At 35.8% G+C, this 22,513-nt stretch overlaps 2 protein-coding genes and 1 pseudogene across 7 annotated transcripts; 1 reads left to right on the top strand and 2 right to left on the bottom strand.

Moving 5' to 3' along the window:
* Positions 1-665: 665 nt before the first annotated feature.
* Positions 666-17,013, top strand: LOC112782527 (chaperone protein dnaJ 1, mitochondrial). 6 transcript variants are annotated; one of them, XM_072229299.1, is made up of 23 exons: positions 734-1,184; positions 1,756-1,889; positions 2,617-2,721; positions 2,905-2,991; positions 3,326-3,417; positions 4,125-4,208; positions 4,310-4,348; positions 4,524-4,670; positions 4,776-4,817; positions 4,904-4,991; positions 5,438-5,502; positions 5,663-5,725; positions 5,816-5,888; positions 6,323-6,414; positions 7,205-7,276; positions 7,756-7,812; positions 8,704-8,752; positions 8,855-8,924; positions 9,421-9,673; positions 9,765-9,944; positions 10,912-11,001; positions 11,489-11,672; positions 16,666-17,013. In XM_072229299.1, the coding sequence occupies exons 2-19, from the start codon at positions 1,778-1,780 to the stop codon at positions 9,503-9,505; spliced, it is 1,422 nt and encodes a 473-aa protein (XP_072085400.1). In that variant the 5' UTR covers positions 734-1,184; positions 1,756-1,777; the 3' UTR covers positions 9,506-9,673; positions 9,765-9,944; positions 10,912-11,001; positions 11,489-11,672; positions 16,666-17,013. The 6 variants fall into 6 exon arrangements, with proteins under 6 accessions (XP_025680726.1, XP_072085400.1, XP_072085401.1 ...); XM_072229300.1 differs by having other exon boundaries at positions 11,453-11,672; XM_072229301.1 differs by lacking the exons at positions 9,421-9,673; positions 9,765-9,944 and adding exons at positions 2,349-2,534; positions 3,083-3,101 and having other exon boundaries at positions 930-1,184.
* LOC140183202 (uncharacterized) lies at positions 13,680-16,069 on the bottom strand. Its single transcript, XM_072231224.1, has 5 exons — positions 15,088-16,069; positions 14,769-14,855; positions 14,531-14,641; positions 14,174-14,353; positions 13,680-14,035 (listed from the first exon to the last, which is right to left on the bottom strand). The coding sequence occupies exons 1-5, from the start codon at positions 16,067-16,069 to the stop codon at positions 13,680-13,682; spliced, it is 1,716 nt and encodes a 571-aa protein (XP_072087325.1).
* Positions 17,014-17,837: 824 nt separating the features above from the next.
* Positions 17,838-22,500, bottom strand: LOC140183201 (purine permease 1-like; annotated as a pseudogene).
* Between the last annotated feature and the right edge of the window lie 13 nt (positions 22,501-22,513).

Raw genomic sequence — 22,513 nt, 5'->3', positions numbered from 1 at the left:
TATTAGAAAAAATACTTTTATTTAAAAAAATATTTGGACAAATTTTTTTAATTAGATAGAAAAATGAAAAAATTAGTTACTCTAACAATTAATTCAAGTAATAGAAGAAAAATAATTTTTTTATTTTTTTCTTAATATTATTATTTAGGCTAATAAATATTAAATTATGATACAATTTTATTTTGTTAAAAAATTTAGATCTTAATCAATGACAAATTTAAAATAAAATACTAATAATTTAATACAAATTTAATCAAGTACTAAAATAAAATTAAGTTAATATAAATGATTGTTGAATTAATATAGTTACATCGTGAATTGATTCGTTTATAGGGTTAAAACTAAGTTAAACCAAATCGCAATCCAACTCCAACTTGACTTATTAAATTTGATTCGTCTAAAGTTTGATAAGTGAAGCTCATGATTTTGTTAGCGGACTTTGAACTAAAATTTAAAATTATATATTAAATGAATCGAGTTTGAATCGATACGCTCAATTTATTGGCTCAGAAAATTCACAATAAAAATACTTTGTAATTTAATGTGAATTTAATATAATACTAAAAAAAATTAAGATTTTTTTGTGTGACAAAATAAAGCAAATAAACAAAAGAAAAAAAAAAAAGAGGAAGATTTTTTTAAGAAGACATCCCTTCAGTATACTCAACTACATAATGCTCTAGTCACCAAAAAAAAAACTACATAATGCTCTTCTCTCTTTATAAGCAAATTTACTATGAAATTAGCTTCTTAAAGCATCAGACTAAACTGCACATCTAAATCTAATTTCTGCACAACAGTTTATAAAACTTAACAGTCAAATCTGCCACTTTTCTAAGATTCGCTTCCGAATCTTTATGTTAGACTGAGTAACAATATTTTTCATATAAATGGTGTAAAACTTGCACCAAACCCATCGTGCACCCCCCCCCCCCCTCCTGAATCAAAGTAGTGAAAGTCCCAGACCAAAGCAAAACCCTAGTCCTAGGTTCCGTCCCCAGGTTCTCAGCGTTTCCGCTTCTTCCTCTTCCCCCTGTCCGGAACCCAGGCAGCTCAGCACGTCGTCCGCATCCTCGCTGGCTTCTCTGTTCGTGGCTTGGAGCAGCTCGCCGTCGGGTCGCCGCTTGCCGTCGTCTCTGTTCTCGCCGTCGTCTCGCCGGTTGCCGTCCGTGTCTCCGTGGAAGGTTAGTGCCCTGCTTTCAATTCTTCGCCTCCGCTTCTTCCTTTTAATTTTACTTTGGTTATTGATGGCTCTGTGTTTACTGATGACTGAATGCTCGGTTCTTCTTCTTCCTTTTAATTTCTGAAATTTTTATTCAAATGTTCTTGTAATGTTTGTTGCTGTGTTGTAATGGCTGGGTTGTTGAATGATTATTTGATCTTCATCATCGTCATCATCAACAATGTCATTTCTTATTTCTTAATAAGCTCTTTAACAGAGGTGTTTTCGCCACTTGCGGGTGATTTTCCCCACTTCTCTCACCTTTTACTTACTGATTCTGTTCTTCAAAGACCAAATTTTGACATATATCCATGCTTTATTACTCGATTTGAGTATTGAGATTCGCCCCCTCTTTCCTTTGTATATCTGTAAATCGTGCATTACAGTTTATCAAATTCAGATGCCTGCTCTTATAATAAACATTCAGTACTGGTAGTTGGATTTGAGTGGATGCTTTTGCAATTTATTATATGGATACTCTTCATTCTGTAGCAACTCTAAACACGATGCTTGTTGATCTTGGTAATCTGTAGTAAAACATGTCTTAACCTGTCGATGTCACGCATTAAGCTGCTGCAAAACAAGAGAGATGCGCAACTGAAGCAAATGCGCAAGGAGATTTCCCAATTCTTGCAGGCTGGCCAAGAGGCAATTGCTAGAATAAAGGGTAATTGTTCAGTGTTTCATACCGCTTGTTAATTTTATTTCTATCTTAGCTCACTCTGCATATCATTCGAGAACAAAATATATGGGAGGCATATGAAATTTTAGAGTTATTCTGTGAATTTGTTCTTGCTTGTGTACCTATAATTGAGAGCCAGAAGTAAGTCCATACAAATCTAAGTATTTGTGCTTATTGGACGGTGTGTTTTCTTTTTAATTAGCTTACATGAAGATAAGTGATCGTGGATATTTTTTCTTTAATATCTGAAATTCTCTACATAACTTTTGAGTTTGTCTTTTGATAAAATCATATGGCTTTGTTTGATGATATTTCTTAATAGTATTTTAAATTTAAAGATATTTTAAAATTTATTATTAGACTATAATTATATTTTAAAATGATTATTTATAATTTATTTATTATTTTATTCTAAAACGACTTTTCGGGTTGAACTACGGTTAGACCGATTGAACCAGTAAACCAATGAACCAATAACTAGAACGGTTCGATGACCGGTCTAGTTCTCAGAACCTTGGTGTGGAAGCAGAGCATAACTGTAACTCAATTTCGCTTCCGAAGAGGATCCCTCCCAATGAGAAGGTTCACGTGGTTTACGCCGGTAATCTCAACGAACCAAAACCATTACAAGTATAAAAATTACTGTTTCCTTTCTTCTTTTCTTTTTCTTCCTTCACATTCTTGATTCTCCTCTTTTCTTTCTTCATTGCAGTATCGCCGCCGTTTGCTCTCTTTTGCGTTTTCAGAACCTGTGTCCATAGAGGACACTGCTTCACCGAATTATTGCCTTTTCGCCAATCGCCGTTTCTCAGTCGAGGCACGTTCTGGTTCAATTTCATGAATTTCTGTCCAGTCTTTTTATTTTTATAATATATATATATATATATATATATATATATATATATATATATATATATATATATATATATATTGGTTCAGTAGTTACCGATTCCTTTTTACTGATTTATTTATTATTGAATTCAATGTGTCTATGTTCCAGCTTTGTTCAATCGCAGTAATGTCCCAAAATCGGAGGAGTTTCTGAGTTTGAGTATACCATTGAGATATCGATATATTCATGCTGCAGGTTTTTATTTGAAATGATAAAGGATCACTATGTGTTTTATTTAGGAAAAGCTTAGATGAAGTTCCTTATATCCATTTTATTCGATTCTCAGATCAAACAAGACTACGTAGGTATTTTTCTTCAGTGAGTACACACTTTTAATTGATGGTCTCCGGAAATATAGTCACGTATCCCTTTTTCGTTGTGATTTGGAAACGCAATGGATGGATATAAGAAACTTAGTACAAGTTATGTTACTTTTTTTCTTCCCCTTTAGATCAATTATCTACAAGTTTTATTTGCAGATGTGTTCAGTTATTTATTTTCTCTTTTTATGCTTATGGCGTTCTTCCAGCATTTTCGACATCGGTTGAGCAGGATTATTATCAAGTTCTTGGCATTTCTGAGAACGCCACTCAGGATGAGATAAAGAAGGCGTTTCTGTTGGTGAGTGATTGCTAGGAATTCTTTGTTTTGCATGTATGGTTGTTGGTTACTGGTTAGTCAAGGCTATGCTTGTTAGATTAGATTAATGATGGATTCCAAAACAGCCACACTTGGGGAAGAAACATTTGCCATCTCACGGACGTTCTCTTTTATTTGCATTTTTGTGCATATTTGGCATTTGTCAAGCAGCTGTTTAATCATTTTCTTTGAATTTTGTAGTTAGAGGTGATGCATGCGAAGAGGTACATCCATGATTATAAGTGTAAAACACAAGAGGAGAAATAGTTTTATACAGATGATAGTATAACAATTTGTTTTGTTAACTATAAACTATCTTCTATTTAGGAATTAGTCCAATGTCACAGCAGCTGATATGGAATAAGATTAGTCATTTGTCTTCTTTTTTGTATTGCTCCTTTGTTTTAAAGAGACCACGTCTTCAAATTCATAGCAATTATCATGTTTTAAATAGAAAAATGGGTTTAATCGATGTCTCAATTATCTTCGTCAATTTTATATTGTACAGCTAATGTTTTTACTTTTTAGAGTTTGGAACATGCTAGAAGGCTAGCAGCAGTTTTCCTGAGTATTTTGGTTGAAATCTTGATATATCCTGTTATTATGCACCTTTGATTTGGGAATATTTGGATTGAAGGGTCTTCTTTTACTAACACTGTATTATGGCATACTTTCTCTGGTGTGTGCAGCTTGCTAAAAAGTACCATCCAGATGCAAATAAGAATAATCCATCTGCAAAGAGGAAATTTCAAGATATAAGAGAAGCTTATGAGGTCCTTATCATGACTGTTTGTTTATTTCCCCGTGTGGTGGTCGTTTAAACTAATTAATCAGCATAATGATATTTCACCTGCCTTTTTGTATGTGATATCAGACGTTGAGAGATTCTAAAAAGAGGGGCCAATATGACAAGGTAGGTCTTTTTCTCTTCCTAAATGCTATTAACATTTAAGATTTTTTTTGTTTAGCTTTTTTGTAATTTTTTCTTTTGTTTAGTTTCTGTAATTTAGATGACTTCCACTCTAATTTAGGAAGTTGAATTGACTAATACTTTACCATCATTTTATTCGATGAATCACCCTTTTCAGATGAAGAAGCAAAGCCGTGGTTCACAGAACATAGAATATGACAACGACAACGATGATTTTGCAGAAAGGTTTCAAAATGCGAAAGAAAGGTTTCAAAATGGTTTTCACCATGAGTTTTCTTCTTCATTTCATACAGTATTCTCGGAGGTACTTTGGTTGCTCATACTTAATGTTGTTTTTATTTTCACTTATTTTGTTCATTTCATAAAGTATTTTTCCAAGGAGGTTTCTCAGCATTCTTGATCATGACAGCTATTTGAAGAAGAAATCACTCATTCTTCATCAAGTATAGAGGTCAGCTTAACCCTGTTTCTGATCTATTGTTTGAAACAATTTCTACTTTTTCAAGCCTAACTTCTTTATAAATGTTTTACTAATAGGTGGAGTTGTCCCTTACTTTCTCAGAAGCTGCAAGAGGGTGCACTAAACATGTGTCATTTGATGCATTCGTTCCATGTGATTATTGTGGTGAGTAAAATTACTATTTTCAGGGAATTAAGAAATCTAGGAGAAATTCATCTCTTCTGGAGTTCAACATTTGTCTTTTCTATATGTTATGTTGTGTCTGGAAATGGTATAATATTGCCTTTGAATGATCTTTAACTGCACAAGTAGTTTAGTACAAAATCTAGTTTATCTAATTATAATAAAAATTTAAAATGAGCCCATGTTTTACTTTATTGAAGTTTTACAGTTTCCCATTTGTGTATGAGGCTTGCAAACAGCTGCCTGATTAGTAAAAAGTGCTAATGCCATCCTGTTAGGCAGGAAACATTCATGATGAAATCTTGTGATGAATCCAATTTGTAAAAGATAAATCCTTGGCCTAGTGAAGTGAGCCAATATGTTTGTTGTTCCCTGTGACATATGGTAATCCCATTTGATGCAATCATTTTCCTTTTATGTTAATCCAGATGGGAGAGGGTATCCACCACGTGCGAAGGCTAAAGTTTGTCCAACATGCCGGGGCTTAGGTCGAGTAAGTGTCCTGAAAGATCTATGTTCTTTATTAGTATGGGATACTTTTAAACAAGATTTGACTCATGCATGAAACTATTTCTTTTTGTTGTATTGAAGTTATCAGTTATCACTTATAAGAACATTCTTTTATTCTTGATTGTAATGTTTTTTTCTGCCAGGTAACAATACCTCCATTTACATCAACATGCATTACCTGTAAAGGATCAGGTCGCGTCATTAAGGTGTTATCCTAATTCCACAGTCCATGCCAAAATAATCGTGAGGTTGGTTGCTTTGTGTAAACTTGTATTTTCTGTCCCTATTTTGTGCAGGATTTCTGTACGTCATGTAGAGGATCTGGGGTGGTTGAAGGGATTAAAGAGGTTAAAGTTACAATACCAGCAGGTTTGATTTTAGTATTTGTGATGAGATTACCAAGAACTGCAGCTTTGCCCGGCATCATTATTGTTAAATTTAATGGAACATGGTTTGATGTTTGTCATTTTAGTTGCTTATTCTTATTTGAAACGGTCAATTAGAAAAATGAATTTGATCATTTTTCGTTGTACTTGCTCAAATTGAGGTGATACGGGATAGTATCCAATCTTTCTTAAAGTGTTAGGTATTATACACAGGTGTTTTTAGGAAATGAGATCTCCATTCTGTAGATTTGCTTTAGCCTAATTTGGTCCCTCTTATACATGAGAATTTTTCAGAAATGAGATGCTTTATGCATGATGCAGATCTGACTTGCCTTTGCCATACTTACTTTCATTTTATTTCATTCAAAGTCACTTTTTTTTCTGTTAGTCTTATTGAATCCTTAAATTAATGGTTAGGTGTGGATACTGGAGATACAATCCATGTGCCAGAGGCCGGGAATGCCGTTAAAAGTGGAGCTCGACCTGGGAGTTTATACATCAAAATCAAGGTAAAGATCCCCACCTTTTTCTTCTCTGTTTAATTATTCAGTGCAGATCTTAAAATGCATATAGACTGACACCATATTATTCTGGGTCAGAGGGTCACGTTAGCAAAATGACAAAAAGTCATCTTAAATATTTAGTGGTTATCTTTGGAGGACTAGAATATACATTTAATCCATATTTATAAATTAAAATAGATAATTAACAGAATTATTTCTACAGCTTTGTTTATTGACTCGCATATTTTGTCTAAAAGATTATATCTTGGACTAGAATGTTAAAGTTTGAATATTAAATTATCATTCCTCAATGAATATAAATGCATTAGGCGAATGATAAGTTAGGTGAAGATTTCATTTAGAAAGTCTGAATTAACTAATATAATACCAAATAAATCATGACAAACATTAACATACCAGTTGTTATCAATGAAAATGATCTGTCTAAATAATCCACTATGGTTTTTATGCTGGCCTGCTCAATTCAACTTATCTAGCTCTTCCCTGGGACCCATAGGCAACTTGGCTAGTAGCTTAATTATGGACAGGTCAGTGCTTCATCACAGAAGAAGAGCTACATTGTTCCTTGAGCATGTAATTATGGGTGTTCAATATTTTGGATTTGATACCTGTATAGCATGCATATTTTATCTTAATTGGCACTTGGACATCTATATTGTTCATGTGCATGGAGATATATGTTCTGCACCAATAATATAATTTTCTTTGTGGCCATGGTTAATTATTTTCTATTTTTCTTTTCTTATTAGAATGTCATCTTATCTCTGGTTGTTAGGTCGCCGAGGATTCAGTTTTTGCCAGGGATGGTGCAGATATCTATGTGGACTCTAATATTAGCTTTACGCAGGTGAGTCCTAAAATACTTTTTGTGGTTTCACATATGGACATCCATCTGGTACTTTGTTATTTTCTATTTTAAAAGACTGATAAGCCTCAAGAAGATTGGCCTGAAGTTGCTGGAAACGGTGTTTCTTTCAAGACTGTTTATTAATCCTAGCTTCTTATTAGTATATAGTTCACTTTGGTTGAAAATAATGGTGTTCCTCTTATGTTATTTGAGAACCAGCGTAGAAATGGATGTATATGTTGAGACCAGATATTGAAAAAGGCATTGTAATACGTCTCGCCTCCTTCAGCCTGAGGGAACAGATTTTCACCAATAAATATAAGAGGAATAACTTCAGTTATACTGAAGTTTATTCTCTCTCATGCTGTTGCTTGTAATGTTTTAGGAACAACATACCATTTGCATCTTAATTATTTGGGTGTTAACGCACCCCCACTCTAATATATTCGGTTTATAGCAAAGTTTTAAACATTTTACAGGCTATTCTTGGTGGCAAAGTTGATGTGCCTACTCTATCTGGGAAGATGCAAGTAAAGGTAAGATACAATTTATTTTGATAGAACAGTCCCATCATTGGGGAAGGAAGGTTTAGGGAAGGACATGGAGATGATGCCCGGTCTTTTAAGGTCATAAGGATACTTAATACTCCTTAATGAAAGTTCATGAATTGAACTTGACACCAACCCTTGATCAGCTCAGCTCTATCTGATCTTCCTTGTTAAGACAACCTTCGCAGTATTCATTTTGTGTTTCAAAGGACCCAAAGATTAAACCGTTTCTCCTCCCCTGTTTTCTTCCAGTACAACAATAAATTTAACAAAGTGCTACGGAAGGCATACTGCTGTATTACATGCAAAACTTCACTCTCTAGTTTTATTGTTTTGATTCCATATGTGAAATCCATGAAACTTCTGACAGCACAATTATAGGGGAAATAATTGAAGTTATGGACCCCATTAAGAAATGGGTTACTTTTTACCTAGGAGGACAGTGGTTCAGAATAGTTTGACCTGCTAACAAGAAGCCTAATTATGTTAGGGTGAAACTCTACTAATAATTAATACTCTTCTAGACTTTTACTCAGCAGGTAATGCAGAAGTTTGTGTCTTATATAAACTGGTTGCATTGTGTGAAAACTCTACTGGAAATGATGGCAATGTGGGTCTGGTATTTTAGTCTAATATTTTGAGCTTTAAAAATAGTTACCAAGCTTTTTTTTGGTTTGCAAATTGAAACATTTTATTTCTTGAAAAATGAGGACTTTTCCATTGAAAGTCTTTGTGCTCAATGGTGTCACAAACGTGGCTTGTTTTATGCCATCATCTCCCTCTCATAAATTCAAGTCTTCACATTTGCCATGGGCATATTTCGCAACATTGCTTGTTTTGTACCTACTTGGTCTAATAGTGTTATTCTGTTCCCATCAGATACCCAAGGGTGTTCAACCAGGGCAGCTACTAGTATTACGAGGAAAAGGTTAAATGAACGGTTCCCCATTTCATATACAGTTTTGGATAAGTTTGTTGTCTTTTTTCTCATGGTTCTAGAATTGCTTCTTTACCATACTTGTTGATGCAGGACTACCAAGGCATGGTTATCTTGTACATCATGGGGATCAGTATGTGTGTTTTCGTATTAACTTCCCCACGTAAGTTCCCGTACTATTTATTTTTTTTTGTTGATTTCATATACCTTAGAAACTTTGAGGAATTTGTTATTTATCATGTAAAGTAGCAGTAAAATGCTCTGCCTTGTAATGTTATTCCCCACCCCCCCCCCCCTATTTCTTTATTGATGCTAGTTGATATTATAACATCATGGAAAATGAGTTATATAGTTGTTTGCTGTCTTTTTCCTGCCCTTTACATCAGTGAATTTTTTGGGGGAAAAATTGAAGGATAAAAAATCAAGGGTCAGTGCCACTTAATCTGATATGTTCATTAAAACCAGTTGATGAGTACCCAAGGAAAGTGGGGAGCCACATCCTCAGAAGCTAGTTGTTAAATAGAGAAGGAGTGAGCATGGGGAGAGAGGGGTAGGGGGCATACTACTTGATGGAGCACTTTGAGCATCCCATATTCCGATAGGTCTCTATTAATACACCACCCTATATTGTCTGACATCCTAAAGGTTGCACTTTGCAGTACATTACTCAACATCTTACTCAGCTTTTTGCTAGTCAGAACACTCTGCAAGGAGCCCACTTTGTGTGCCAACCACAAGCTCTGATACAATTGTTAAAAATGGTTGCATTGGAGAGCTTTGCCCTTGAACCATTGCCAGCTCCATATTCTCATAATCCTCCAAGTATTGAGTCTGACGAAGCTTTCCGCCCGAATCAACCATCCATACACACCATCACCTGAAAACAGAGGAACTGTGGATCTCACTATTCTGGTTTGGAACTGTGTTCTACATCAGAGCTTGCTCCTTGTTTATGTTCTGTGAGGAATTCTTTCTCTGATCAACACTCTCATCTGCAATGCAGTCGTCTCCATGGCCTTGCCATGTTCTTCCTGTCTCCTTGCAATGGCTGGGATGATAGTCCCCTTCAAGCTTGGCCTCCATTGCTGAACATGTATGAATCCACTTGAATCAAATGCTCTGATACCCTCAATAACTACCCAGGGAAACTGGAGAACTGTACGGTCAAAGTTAGCTTTTAAAGGTTGGGGAATTACTCTCCTTGAATACAATACCAAACATCCTTACTACACGATGTGGGACTTTGGGCAGCACATATGGCCCAAAGTATCTAGCAAGAGTTAATAAAACTAAACCATAAACTGAGCTGAAACCAATTCATGAAAACCAGGTTTTCCATGAAATGTTTAAAACTGAACCATTTAGTCCTGGTCACCAACCTCAAACTGAATACTTTGTTGAAGCAGTTTTTGACTTGTCTTTCTTTTTGGACAACACTCTTACTGCTTTGTTAAGAAAATCCAAACACTACTCTGCATTCTCTTCCTAAAAAGGGTGTTGTTTCCAATATCACATGATCAATTTCATTGTTCTCATTGTTAAAGCTTTGACTCTGTGATTTCTGAAACTTCCATACACTTGTCCTCAGCTCCAGTATTTCTTCTAGTTGTTGGTTGTTCTCCTTGATCTATCACAGATGTCTAAGATTGTGATTCAATGTAACAAACTCTAATGTTTAAATTGTTTGGGATTTTGAATAGCAATGATTTTGTGGGTTCTAGTTATAGGAGGAAGGGCATTGAAAAGGGAAACGTTTTTCCAACACAACCACACATATTATCCGTTCATCAAGAACATGGATCAAAGAGTATTTGCTATTCTAAAAGCAGTAGTGCTATTTCTTTATGCTACAGGTAGTTGTTTGGTCAATGCTTGTTGTTATGGTTGTGAAAATTGAACAGAATTATTCAGTTGTCAGAAAGAGATATATATATATTTTTTTAATCAAAAAACAAAGACATGCATTATTATCAAAGTTGTTTCCAGATGATATTTTTTATTCCTTAATAAGTTAGTATACAACTATACACTAGTGCTTTTACATTTTTCTTTTCGTTCATATTTATAAATAAAATAAGCACCAGCTTGCCAAGTAATAGTTACTTTTGCCTGCTCATAAATTACTTACGATCCACACTTTCTTGTTTTAGTAAAATTAATGAACGACAACGTGCTATACTTGAAGAACTAGCAGAGGAGGAAATAAAGCAGGAAAACTGCTCAACATTTGAAGGAAACTGGTATGCCTTTGTCTTAGTACTGGTAGTTCTAGTTGCTTTATGTCCAAAGTAAGGCTTGATGGTTGCTTGACTGTGCATGTTGTAGAAAATACTGAGATAGAATGCTTTGCAGTAGAAGTTAAACTAATGTACTTCTAGAGATTTTACAAAAAGGAAAAATATAAAGGCACTGTTTCATGAACTCTTTATCTATGATCGTTTAGAGAAAATAAAGGATGAGGGATAAGGGATATTGGTTTAGTATCTATACCTACCCCAGTAACTGCTTACAAATACTTTATCTTGAGTATGATTCATTTGATCGTAAGTACAGCAGTTAGTGCTTTATTGGATTGGTTGATATCCTCATTATTTGCATACTTGCTTGATTTGCTTAGATTAGCTTTTTCTATTATAGAGCTGTATTCTTGAGTAACATCTGATTGTAATTTAGATCCAACATGGATAACAGGCTTTACCAGCAGCTATGTACTGGTTGAACTTACAGGTGGAAGCAAATTATTGAACACTTGAACAGTCCAAATATTATGGTAGAACTATCTGTGCTGATCTTAATCCTCGTCCTCATGCACAAATTGTTGAGCTGAGAGCTTGTTCAGACATCATTTCCTTGGACTTGCCGAAGACAAATCCATGGATTTGTTTTATTCTTCAACCTTGTAAAGTAGAAGGTAATGAATTTACCATTCAGGCACATAAACTATCTGGTACATTCTAGCTATCCTCGTTCACTTTCATTTGTCTTATGTGCATGTGTCGAGGGAGAGAATTTTTGTGGCATCACAAGATATTTCATCGGTTTTTATAGAACTACTTGAAATAATTGTGTTTTGGATGAATTCCCTTGAGAGAATCATCTCTCAGCGTCAATATATATATATATATATATATATATATATATATACAGAAATCAGATCCCTTAATACTAGGAGATACAACAGAATCAGATATTTAAAGACGGAAACTATATCAAAACAGAACAACTTATATAAAGCCTGTATCTCTAATCTGATATTCAACACTCCCCCTCAAGCTGGAGCATATAAATCATATGCATCAAGCTTGTTACATATGTATTGTATCTGAGGACCCCGGAGAGCTTTGGTGAAAATATCTGCAAGTTGATCGTTGGAGTTGACAAATGTTGATACTATTTCCCCACTTTGCAACTTCTCCCTTATGAAATGGCAATCAATCTCTATGTGCTTGGTCCGTTCATGAAACACAGGGTTGGAAGCAATATGTAAGGCAGCTTGATTATCGCACACCAGTTCCATCTTACTCGACTCACAAAACTTAAGTTCCTTAACTAATTGCTTCAACCATATAAGTTCACATGTGGCAAGTGCCATAGCTCTATATTCAGCTTCCGCACTAGATCTTGCTACAACATTTTGCTTCTTACTCTTCCAAGATATCAAGTTTCCACCAATAAAAACACAATAACCAGATGTAGAATGTCTATCAGATGGAGATCCTGCCCAATCTGCATCAGTATACCCAACAATCTGGTTATGTCCTTTATCTTCATACAACAAACCTTTTCCTGGAGCACCTTTGATATATCTAAAGACTCTAACAGCTGCGTCCCAATGACTATCGCATGGGGAGTCAAGAAACTGACTTAGGATACTTGTGGCAAATGAAATATCTGGCCGAGTGACTGTCAAATAATTCAATCGGCCAATTAATCTGCGATATCTACCAGGATCTGCAAGAGGTTCTCCTTGATCTGGACTAAGTTTTGTGTTGGGATCCATTGTTGTATCTACAAGTCTAGAATCCAACATTCCAGTTTCTTCAAGAATATCCAGAGCATATTTTCTCTGTGAGATACAGATCCCAGCATTAGATTGTGCCACTTCAATTCCTAGGAAATATTTTAACTTCCCCATATCCTTAGTCTGAAAGTGATCAAGCAAGTGCTGTTTTAACTGAGTGATTCCCTCATGATCATCTCCAGTAATGACAATATCATCCACATAAACAACCAGATATATGGAGGTCATGGAGGAAGAATGACGGGAGAAAACTGAATGATCTGCTTCACTCTGAATCATGCCAAATTTAGAAACAACAGCACTAAAGCGACCAAACCAAGCTCGAGGGGATTGTTTCAAGCCATATAAAGATCGGCGTAAATGACATACTAAGCCGAAAGACTCCCCCTGAGCAACAAACCCAGGAGGTTGCTCCATGTATACTTCCTCATCGAGATCACCATGTAAGAAAGCATTTTTAATATCAAGTTGATGAAGAGGCCAATGGCAAATGGCAGCCATAGAAAGAAAAAGACGAACAAAGGCCATCTTCGCAACAGGAGAGAAGGTATCACCATAGTCCAAACAAAAGATTTGAGTGTATCCCTTAGCCACAAGGCGGGCTTTTAATCAATCAATGGTTCCGTCTGAGCCGACCTTAATAGTATAGATCCAACGACAACCCATAGTAGATTTGCCCGATGGCAATGGAACAAGATCCCAAGTACCAGTAGAATGTAAGGCAGACATCTCCTCAATCATAGCCTGGCGCCACCCTGGATGTGAAAGAGCTTCTGCTGTTGTTTTGGGTATAGAAACAGAAGACGAAGAGGAGGTAAAAGCATAGTGCGAAGATGATAAACAATGGTAACTAAGAAAATTATAAATAGGATTAGGATTACGGGTGGAACGAGTACCTTATTTGAGAGGAATAGGAGGACTACTGCTAACTCCCGAAGAAGGATCCAAGGACGGCTCAACCACGGGTTTAGGAGATGAGTTATCTTGGACTGCAGGCCGTGGGCGGCGATGATAAACCTGGAGAGGCTTTGTGGGAATAGGAGGCCCATCTAAGTAAGGAACAGGAAGCACCTCCGTAATGGAAGGTGAAGTGATGTCGGGTGCAGAGAAAAAATGGGTATTCTCAAGAAAAGTGACATCGGCAGACACGAAGAAACGATTAAGAGCTGGAGAATAACAACGATAACCCTTTTGAAATCGAGTGTACCCTAAGAAAACACATTTGATAGAGCGAGCAGTTAACTTGTCTTTGCCTGGGGTAAGATCATGGATGAAACAAGTACAATGAAAGACTCGTAGTGGAAGAGAAAAAATGTGTTCATGAGGAAATAAAATGGAATGAGGAACTTGATTTTGCAAAACAGAAGAAGGCATACGATTAATTAAATAACATGCAGTCAGAACAGCCTCACCCCAAAACTTAAGGGGAACATGAGTATGGAGAAGAAGAGTGCGAGCAGTTTCAATCAAGTGACGATGTTTACGCTCAGCCACACCATTCTGTTGAGGGGTATGAGGACAAGACGACTGATGTAGAATGCCTTGGGAGGACAAGTAAGACGAAGAGGGTGCTGAAAAATACTCACGAGCATTATCACTTCATAAAATTTTAATTGAAGTTTTGAATTGGTTTTGAATTTCAGAACAGAAAGACTTGACATGTACAAATAATTCAGATCTGTCCTTCATTAAATATAACCAAGTGCAACGAGAAAAGTCATCAATAAATGTGACAAAATAACGAAAACCAGAATGAGAAGTAACACGACTAGGTCCCCATACATCAGAATGAATAACAGAAAAGGGAGACGCAGCTCGTGTATTGACACGACTTGAAAAAGAACTACGAACATGTTTACCTAAATGACAAGTTTGACACTCTAAGGTAGTAAGACGAGATAAACTCGGGACCATAGCTTGTAACTTCGAGAGGCTGGGATGTCCCAGGCGACAATGGACCACGTCCGGAGACTCAACAGCATCAACAGAAGACACAGTAGTAGTGGGTAAGGCAAGCTGATACAGTCCTTGAGACTCGCATCCTGTACCAATCGTCTATCCCGTCCCTCGATCCTGCACAATGACGGAGTCAGCAAAAAAGGTAACAGAACAATTGAGAGAACGAGTAAGTTGGCTAATAGAAATCAAATTGAAAGGACAATTGGGCATGTAAAGAACAAATTTGAAAGGTAATGTAGGAAGAGGAGTAGCTTGACCTATTCCCTTAGCACCAATTTTAGAACCATCAGCCAAAGTGATAGAAGGAAGAAATGCAGGGTGTTTTTAGAGAGGACAGAAGAAGTACCAGAAATGTGATCAGAAGCACCTGAGTCAAGGACCCATGGTCCAAGAGAAGAGGAATGAGAGATACAAACAACAGAATTACCAGAGTGGGCCACCGAAGCAACGGGAGTAGATGCCTGCTTTGAGGCTTGGTACTTGAAAAACTCATCATAATCATTGCCAGAGACAAATATCCCTTGTGTTTGTGCGGCGGAGTGAACGTCAGATGGCTCATTAGTTTGGACAACATTAGCTACCTTGGTAGGACGACCATGGAGAGCATAACATTTATCCTGAGTATGACCAATCCTATGGCAATAGGTACAACTAAGGCGAGTACGATTACCACGACCCCCACGGCCGCCGCGAGTGGGCACTGGAAAGGACACTTGAGAAGAAGATTGGGATGCCAATGCAGTTTGGTCGAAAGTATGGGTCTCAAGAGAGGGGCCGGATTGCAAGAGTCGTGCAAATACGTCTTGAAGGGAAGGAACGGGTGAGGTGCCCAATATTTGTTGCCAAAGAGATTCAAGTTCAGCTGGCAACCCAAGTAACGTAAGTACCAAAAACAGCTTTCCCTGTTGAGCATGATGGTCATCAGCATTAGACACATAGGGAAGGAGAGTCGACAACTCTTCCTTGACAGCTTCCACAGCCCCAACATAAGATTCCATATCAGTTCCTTGAAGCTGTAAACTACACAGCTTCTTAGCAACATGGTAAAGTCTTGCAATGTCATTAGTGTATAAAGCTTTAGCACGATCCCACACCTTTTTACAAGTTTTGTAAGCCCGAAACATAGTCAGCTTTGGTGGATCAATGGTCTGCCACATAAGGTTACATAGCTGGGCATCAATCTTCTTCCAAGTGGTTTTGTCAGCGGCGCAAACATCATCAACAGATTTAGTAAGGTGGTCTTCATAGCCTTGCCCCATGAACCAAAGTTCCACAAAATCAGCCCAAGAAAGGTCTTTTTTGGCAACCATCAATTTTTCAGAGGTCATTGTAGCGGTTCCAGAAATGACAGATGTTAGAACAGCCGGTTTGCCACCATTGGAGTTGGTGTCAGGGGTTACCTCAGAAGACATGATGGCAGACACTCAGAAACTACCAGAAAACACCTGCAGAAGGGAAACGAGGGCCGGAAAAACAGTTTCTGACGAAGAGACACAGCTGATAGTGTCAGCTGGTGAGAAAAGGGAACACGGCTAAGAGATTGCAGCCGGAAAAGAAAAAAAACAAATAGAAACCAGAGCCGGGTCGGAACCCGCTCTGATACCAACTTGAAATAATTGTGTTTTGGATGAATTCCCTTGAGAGGATCATCTCTCAGCGTCAATATATATATACATAGGTACGGAAATCAGATCCCCTAGGAGATACAACAGAATTAGATCCCTTAATACTAGGAGATACTAGGAAAAATCAAATGATGTTTTAGTTCCTTCTGTTTGCAGCTAATTGTTGGTAACAATTGAATATCAAAATGGGTGCATTTAATAGATTGGTCCAAGGACTCCTTATTGAATCGGGCATTGGCCTATTAATTTGTAACTCTAGATAACTATGCTTATTGCTCACTTTTGTTCCGTTGTGGCAGATATGATATAGTGAAGCAAGGAGTGGGTGCTCAGATTACTGAAAATAAAGTTGTAGTTGTACGAAGCTATTTCTTGGCGCCAGTTCCTTTTTCAATACTTACGAAAATTTCACGAGGACCCTTCTGATTAATTCTTAGGCCATCATCATGGTATTCAGAACAGAGATGAGAACATGTTGTGCATCATTTTTTCTTCTCTTATTCTTTCAATATCTTAAATTTGGTGCGATAATCTTGTAACTATTCCCAAGTGTTGCCTTCTTCAATCCATTGTTATACTTCAAATAATATAACCACAAATTACATTCTTTTGATAGGCTAATTGGCAATTAATCAAGTTTTACAAAATATAATTCCTCTATCCTTTCCTTTTTCTGTTGATTCAGAAATTTGGTATTTCTATGAATCAATATAGGATGAACTGTGTATTAATTGTTTGATTCAAATATATACCAAATTAAATTCAGATGTATTTATCCAAAGAAGTATTATAAACTAGAATTTCTTACTACTAAGTACATTCAATGGTAAAGATGTTACCATCTAAGGATGATAATGGACCGCCATTGTTGAAAAGATGGGAATGGATATTCCTTGTTTAGTCAAGATCATGGGCCCCAGGGCGACCTGCTATATTGACAATTGAAGCAGAAGCAACCTAAGATGGTGAAATCATGACAATGACTGACTTGTCAATCATGGAATAAGAGAGAGAGGGGGACACTGAACTTGCTCTGTATTGAGGCGGTGATTTTTGTTCCTCTTCCATTCTTGTTTGATCTCTCCATAGAAGTAGGACACGAAGCCCCATAGAGAAAGTACCAGAGCAACCCCCTTCTCTGCTTCAAAATTCTCCTTGTACAAGATCACAGGCAGAAACACGGCAATTATAATCCCAGACAACAATGACGAGGCACAGAAGATAACTCCTATTGCTCCCAAGAAGAAAAATTGCCACATCATAGCACTCCACACTAACACATAATAGTACTTTGTTTCTCCAAGCTCATAATCTCTAGCTTCTCGTGGAATCACCTGCAAAACGAAATTCCCAAAATTGTCTTAAACATTACAAATTGAGAAAATCTTAAAAGGCAACATTATACCACTAAGCACTAACATTGCAGCTAACATTCAACAGAAGGAAAAGAGTATTCGAATTCTTAAAAATAAGAATATTCGAAATCCAAACTTAATAAAAACTCATCATAAATGCGGTAAGGTTTATACCAAATTTGTTTGACAACCTACTATAATATTGGTTGAAATTGACGGAAATAGTGTTTCTCTAACCTTATTCATTACTAACAAGGGATTGGAAAAGTTTTTAGAGAAAGCATTAAATAAACCACACGAGCATGCATGCAAGTATTTCTTAAAATGTATATAATTCTTGGGGTAATAAAGTGGTAACAGATCTTAAAGTCGTTATTTATTATCATCCCAATAGTGCAGAAAAAAGTGGCAAAGAAGCACATAACGAATTGAATCTCCATGACCAAAGAATAAGTGATATGTTGCTTGGTCTTCTTGTAAACCAACTCCACAAGAGGCAAAACAAACCCGTATAATGCAGCCCCGGCTACAATCATAAGAAAACCAACTATGTACTTCCCAGTGGACTCACCGTGAGGACGGTCCCCACTGGACCGTAGGGCCAAAACCACAGCAGCAATGGTCAACAGAACTATGGAGTTCACCGAATAAGCCGTGAACTTCTGCTTCACCAATAGGAAAGCGAAGACGGCAGTGAAAGAGAGGTGGGAGGCCTGTATAAGACAAAAAGTGGACACTGGAAGAAGAGATACACCGTAGGCATAGAGATAAGCTTTGGTTTTGCAGAGTTGGTTGTTTTGTTGCATCTTTGATGTATATAGGAAATGGAAAGGGGAATGAGCATGACCGGGAAGCCGGCGGTTTCGAGGAAACTAGAGAGCCAGATGCGTTTTCCGCCGTGTATGAAGTAGAGGCGCATAACGAGTGGAGTTTGTAATGAGACGAAAAATTTTAGTTGTCTTCATGGTGGATGACTGGTTTGGTTGTTCTTCCCTTCCATCAGTTTCAACCATCGCTCTTGATAGCTAGGAAACTTTGTCTTGCTTTTCACTTTTTGTTGGACTATGCTCTTCTCTCCTGGTAGTTTTTAGCATATGGAACTAAGCAACTAACTGAAGCGAAAGGCAAGGTATGCTCAAAAGAACATAAAGACAAACTATTTAAGATGTAGATATGTGTGGCTCATAAGTGAGAGATTTTTGCATAGGTGAAGGTCCAGAGATGGAGTGAAAATGATCAAACCACGTTGTTTTGACTAAAATAAGAAATGCTATTTGTATACTAAATATAACCCGACCAAAATACATTGTGGACTAACTTCGTACATGAAGTGAGAGAGAGAGTGAAAATTAATTTTAGAGCAACTCCAGGGACGTGAATTTCCAGAGTACTGTTCCTTGTGTCAGTGTTTGAATCTGAAATCAGGATAAAGACAAGACATTAATAGAGACACAAAATTTTGTATTTTTATATTTATTTGGTGGTAAATTAAAACAAATTATAAAAATATAATTTATTTTATTTTTTTATTTAAAATATCTGAGAAGAAAAATATAATAATGACAAATATAATTATGAAAAATTATCAAAAATAATGAAAGAAAAAATAAAAAATAAGTTTTGTTCTTTGTTAGTGTCTCTGGTTCTTTCCGTCAGAATGAACACAAAATGTACTAATTCAATGTTTCTGGACACAATATTTCTATCTATGTCTCATCTGTCAAACACGATTTTGTGTCTTTGTGTCTTTGTCTCAGTGTCCCGTCCCTGTAAACAAACGCAACATGTGTGCATGGGACGATCCTTAGGTATTTTTTCTAACGTATCCTCCGGTTCATCAGGTCAAAGACTAATCTATTGCGGATCGTAACTCTATTTAAGAGTTTGTCGCTGGTCAATAGGCTGTTGCAGGCATAAGGTGGAATTTGAACTCCCGACACTTACTTAAACGAATTAATGAGCTAACTACTAGACCAACCCAACTTGGTTTGGAACGATCCTTAGTTATTAGAAGAAATTAGAACATGTGGTCACTGAAGGAATGAAGCCCACCCTAGGAACCAAAATCCTGCTTGCTCCGGTTAAGAGTAAACATTTAACTCGATTCTGTCTATTTTTATGACGATTAAGATAATTTTTGTCCAAAAATAAAAGATACTTCCACTTTGATTTTTTTATTTTGGGACAATACAATTTTTTAATTAAAAAAGTCAATAAATAATAATCGAAGTTAATTTTGTGAGAGATTTTATTTATAATTTGTGGAGTTTTAAACTTCAAAATTCTTTTCAATAATAGGACTAACTACACCACCATTACTACTACCTTCTTCATCCTCATCATTATAATTTCTACTTCTACTATTTTTATTGTGCAATTATATTTTATAATCATCATTATCTTCTCAACCATCGTTAACAGCAATACCAATGCCATCAACATTACAATTCTCTTCTTTTATTTCTTGTTCGATGCTATTTTTTTCTCTTTGAAAAATTTTTGTGTTGTAATTACTTGTTCTCCATATAATATTACTTCTAATAAAAATTTTTCTCCACTTAACCGCCATCAGTAAATGAATTTTTCAAATTATAAATAAAATTCTAAAAAATTAATTTTTGTTACTACTTTATATTTTTTTAACAAAAAGATTATATTATTCCAAAATAAAAAGGTTGAGAATCAAAGTGTTTTTTTTATTAGACAAAAATCATCTTATTTTTTATAAAAATAGATAAGAACCGAATTAGGTATTTACTCTTCTATTAATAATAATATAAATGTATAACATATGGCAATAATTTATATTTAATATTTTAATATTAATATTAATATTTTTTTTGGTACACAGAAAGGTTTAAAATTTGGGATTCTGAAAAAGAAAAAATTAGCATAAAATTCTATACCAATTGAGCTAGTCCAATTGGCAATATTAATATATTATATCTGTTTTGTTTTATTTTATTTTATTTTTTAAGACGAGAAACATTATGACCAAAAGAAAACAAAACTAAAAACAAGCAACATCTTGGGATATAAGTTTTGAAAATCGGACCGGACCTCCAGTCGAACCGGTTCAACTGGGATTCGTTAATAAAAATGGTCTGATCCGCTACTTATAATTCCTGGAGAAAAAATCGTTTAAAAACTGTCGAACCGGGAGATTAGACTGGATCGGTAGCCGACCAGTTCGAATAAAACGACGTCGTTTTATTTATTTGGGAAAAAAAAACAAAACATGCAGAACCATTCATGAACCAACTGATACGAGCCTTATGGGACAAACTGAGAACTGTCATATGCTAATTGGTCCAATTACAAGAGCAACAACTAAGAGAATAAAAGAAGATTTTGCAAATATGGCTAAATCATGTGTTCAGGAGATGCATCAAGAATTGGGCAAGACAATGATTAACGATTATCAAAAGTCACACGTCTTACTATTTTACAAGATGCATTGAAGACTCTCATTAGTCAAGATGAATTAAAAGAGACATCACTTTCTTAGAATTTATTCTATATTTATTTTATTTTTGTTATTTGTTTATTTTAGGCCCAACTATGATTTGGCCCATATTTTATTCTAGTGAACTTATGAGTTAGGGATTTAATTTTAAGAGGTATAAAAACCCTCTAAAATCTAGTAGCCATTTTTTTCTTAATTTTTATGAATGAAATTTTCTTTGAGTTTCTTTGAGAAACTTGGGTGTGAACATGTGAGGTAGAGTGATTCCCTTAACTGTTGCATCAGGAAATCAAATTGAGGTAGAGGAGTCCCTTTCTTTGATCTTCTATCTTATCCTGGGTTACGTTCCGTATCATTTGGTATCAGATTTCAGGTATTAGATTAATTTTCATTAGTCTACGTTCACCCTTTTTGTGTTCTATATAAATTAAAAAAAAAACTTCCAGCCACGCATAGTCACTTTATCCTTACATCTTATTCTTTTCTTGTTGATTGGCTTTTAATTCCTTTTCCTAGGATTATTTTCTTTCCTTGCTGCCTTTGTGTTCATCATTATTCTTTTTGTCCTTCCTTTTTATTATTTTATTATCATTCTTCTCATTATTCGTAAAAAAAAAAGAGTACGCCCTTTGAAGTTTCTTCTTATTATTAGTAAATTTTTTTTTGCCAACACACCTTGAGTACCCAAAAAAAAATCAAAAAAAAAAAAGACTACATACTTGAGAGTGCATATTTTGAAGTTTACACAGTAGCACTATTAAAAAAAACAAAACACAAAAAAAAAGCGTTATGTTCTTATATAAAAAAAACGAAGCAACAGTCTCAAAAAAAAATCATTACGTACGTTATTATTATTCTTATTCTTATTATTTTTATTTTTTTTTATTATTCTTATCTTTTGTCTTTTGTGTCTTTGTCCCTTTTTATTATTCTGTCCATCTTCTCCTCTTATCGTTGCGTCGGATTTTCTCTATCTTTTATTTTATTTGATTTCTAAAGTGCAACAGTCAAAGAGATTCAAGAGTGGTAAAAGGCAAGAGTGATAAGTTCAATAGAGGGTAAAAGCCAATTTTGAGAATAAACACGAGTGTCCATCTTTGAGTGAAACACGTGAGTGAGTGCTTGTGAGGTCCTTTTATAACATTTTTTTTACAGATTCATTGTTATGGCAGCTCATTTCAAAGATACTTTAGTTGACATGGAAGCAAGAGGTGACACAGACACTATCCAAGATTACTAAACAAGGACCTTTCCGAAATCGGCGTCAGAATCATGTACCTTCTGATGATGACTCTGATGGGGTTATAACACATCGACATAAAAGTC

Source organism: Arachis hypogaea, chromosome 20 (assembly GCF_003086295.3).
Source record: "Arachis hypogaea cultivar Tifrunner chromosome 20, arahy.Tifrunner.gnm2.J5K5, whole genome shotgun sequence".
NCBI lineage: Eukaryota > Viridiplantae > Streptophyta > Magnoliopsida > Fabales > Fabaceae > Arachis > Arachis hypogaea.
The sequence above is the reverse complement of the archived record's forward strand: the minus strand, read 5'-3'. Positions and strand labels throughout refer to the sequence as shown.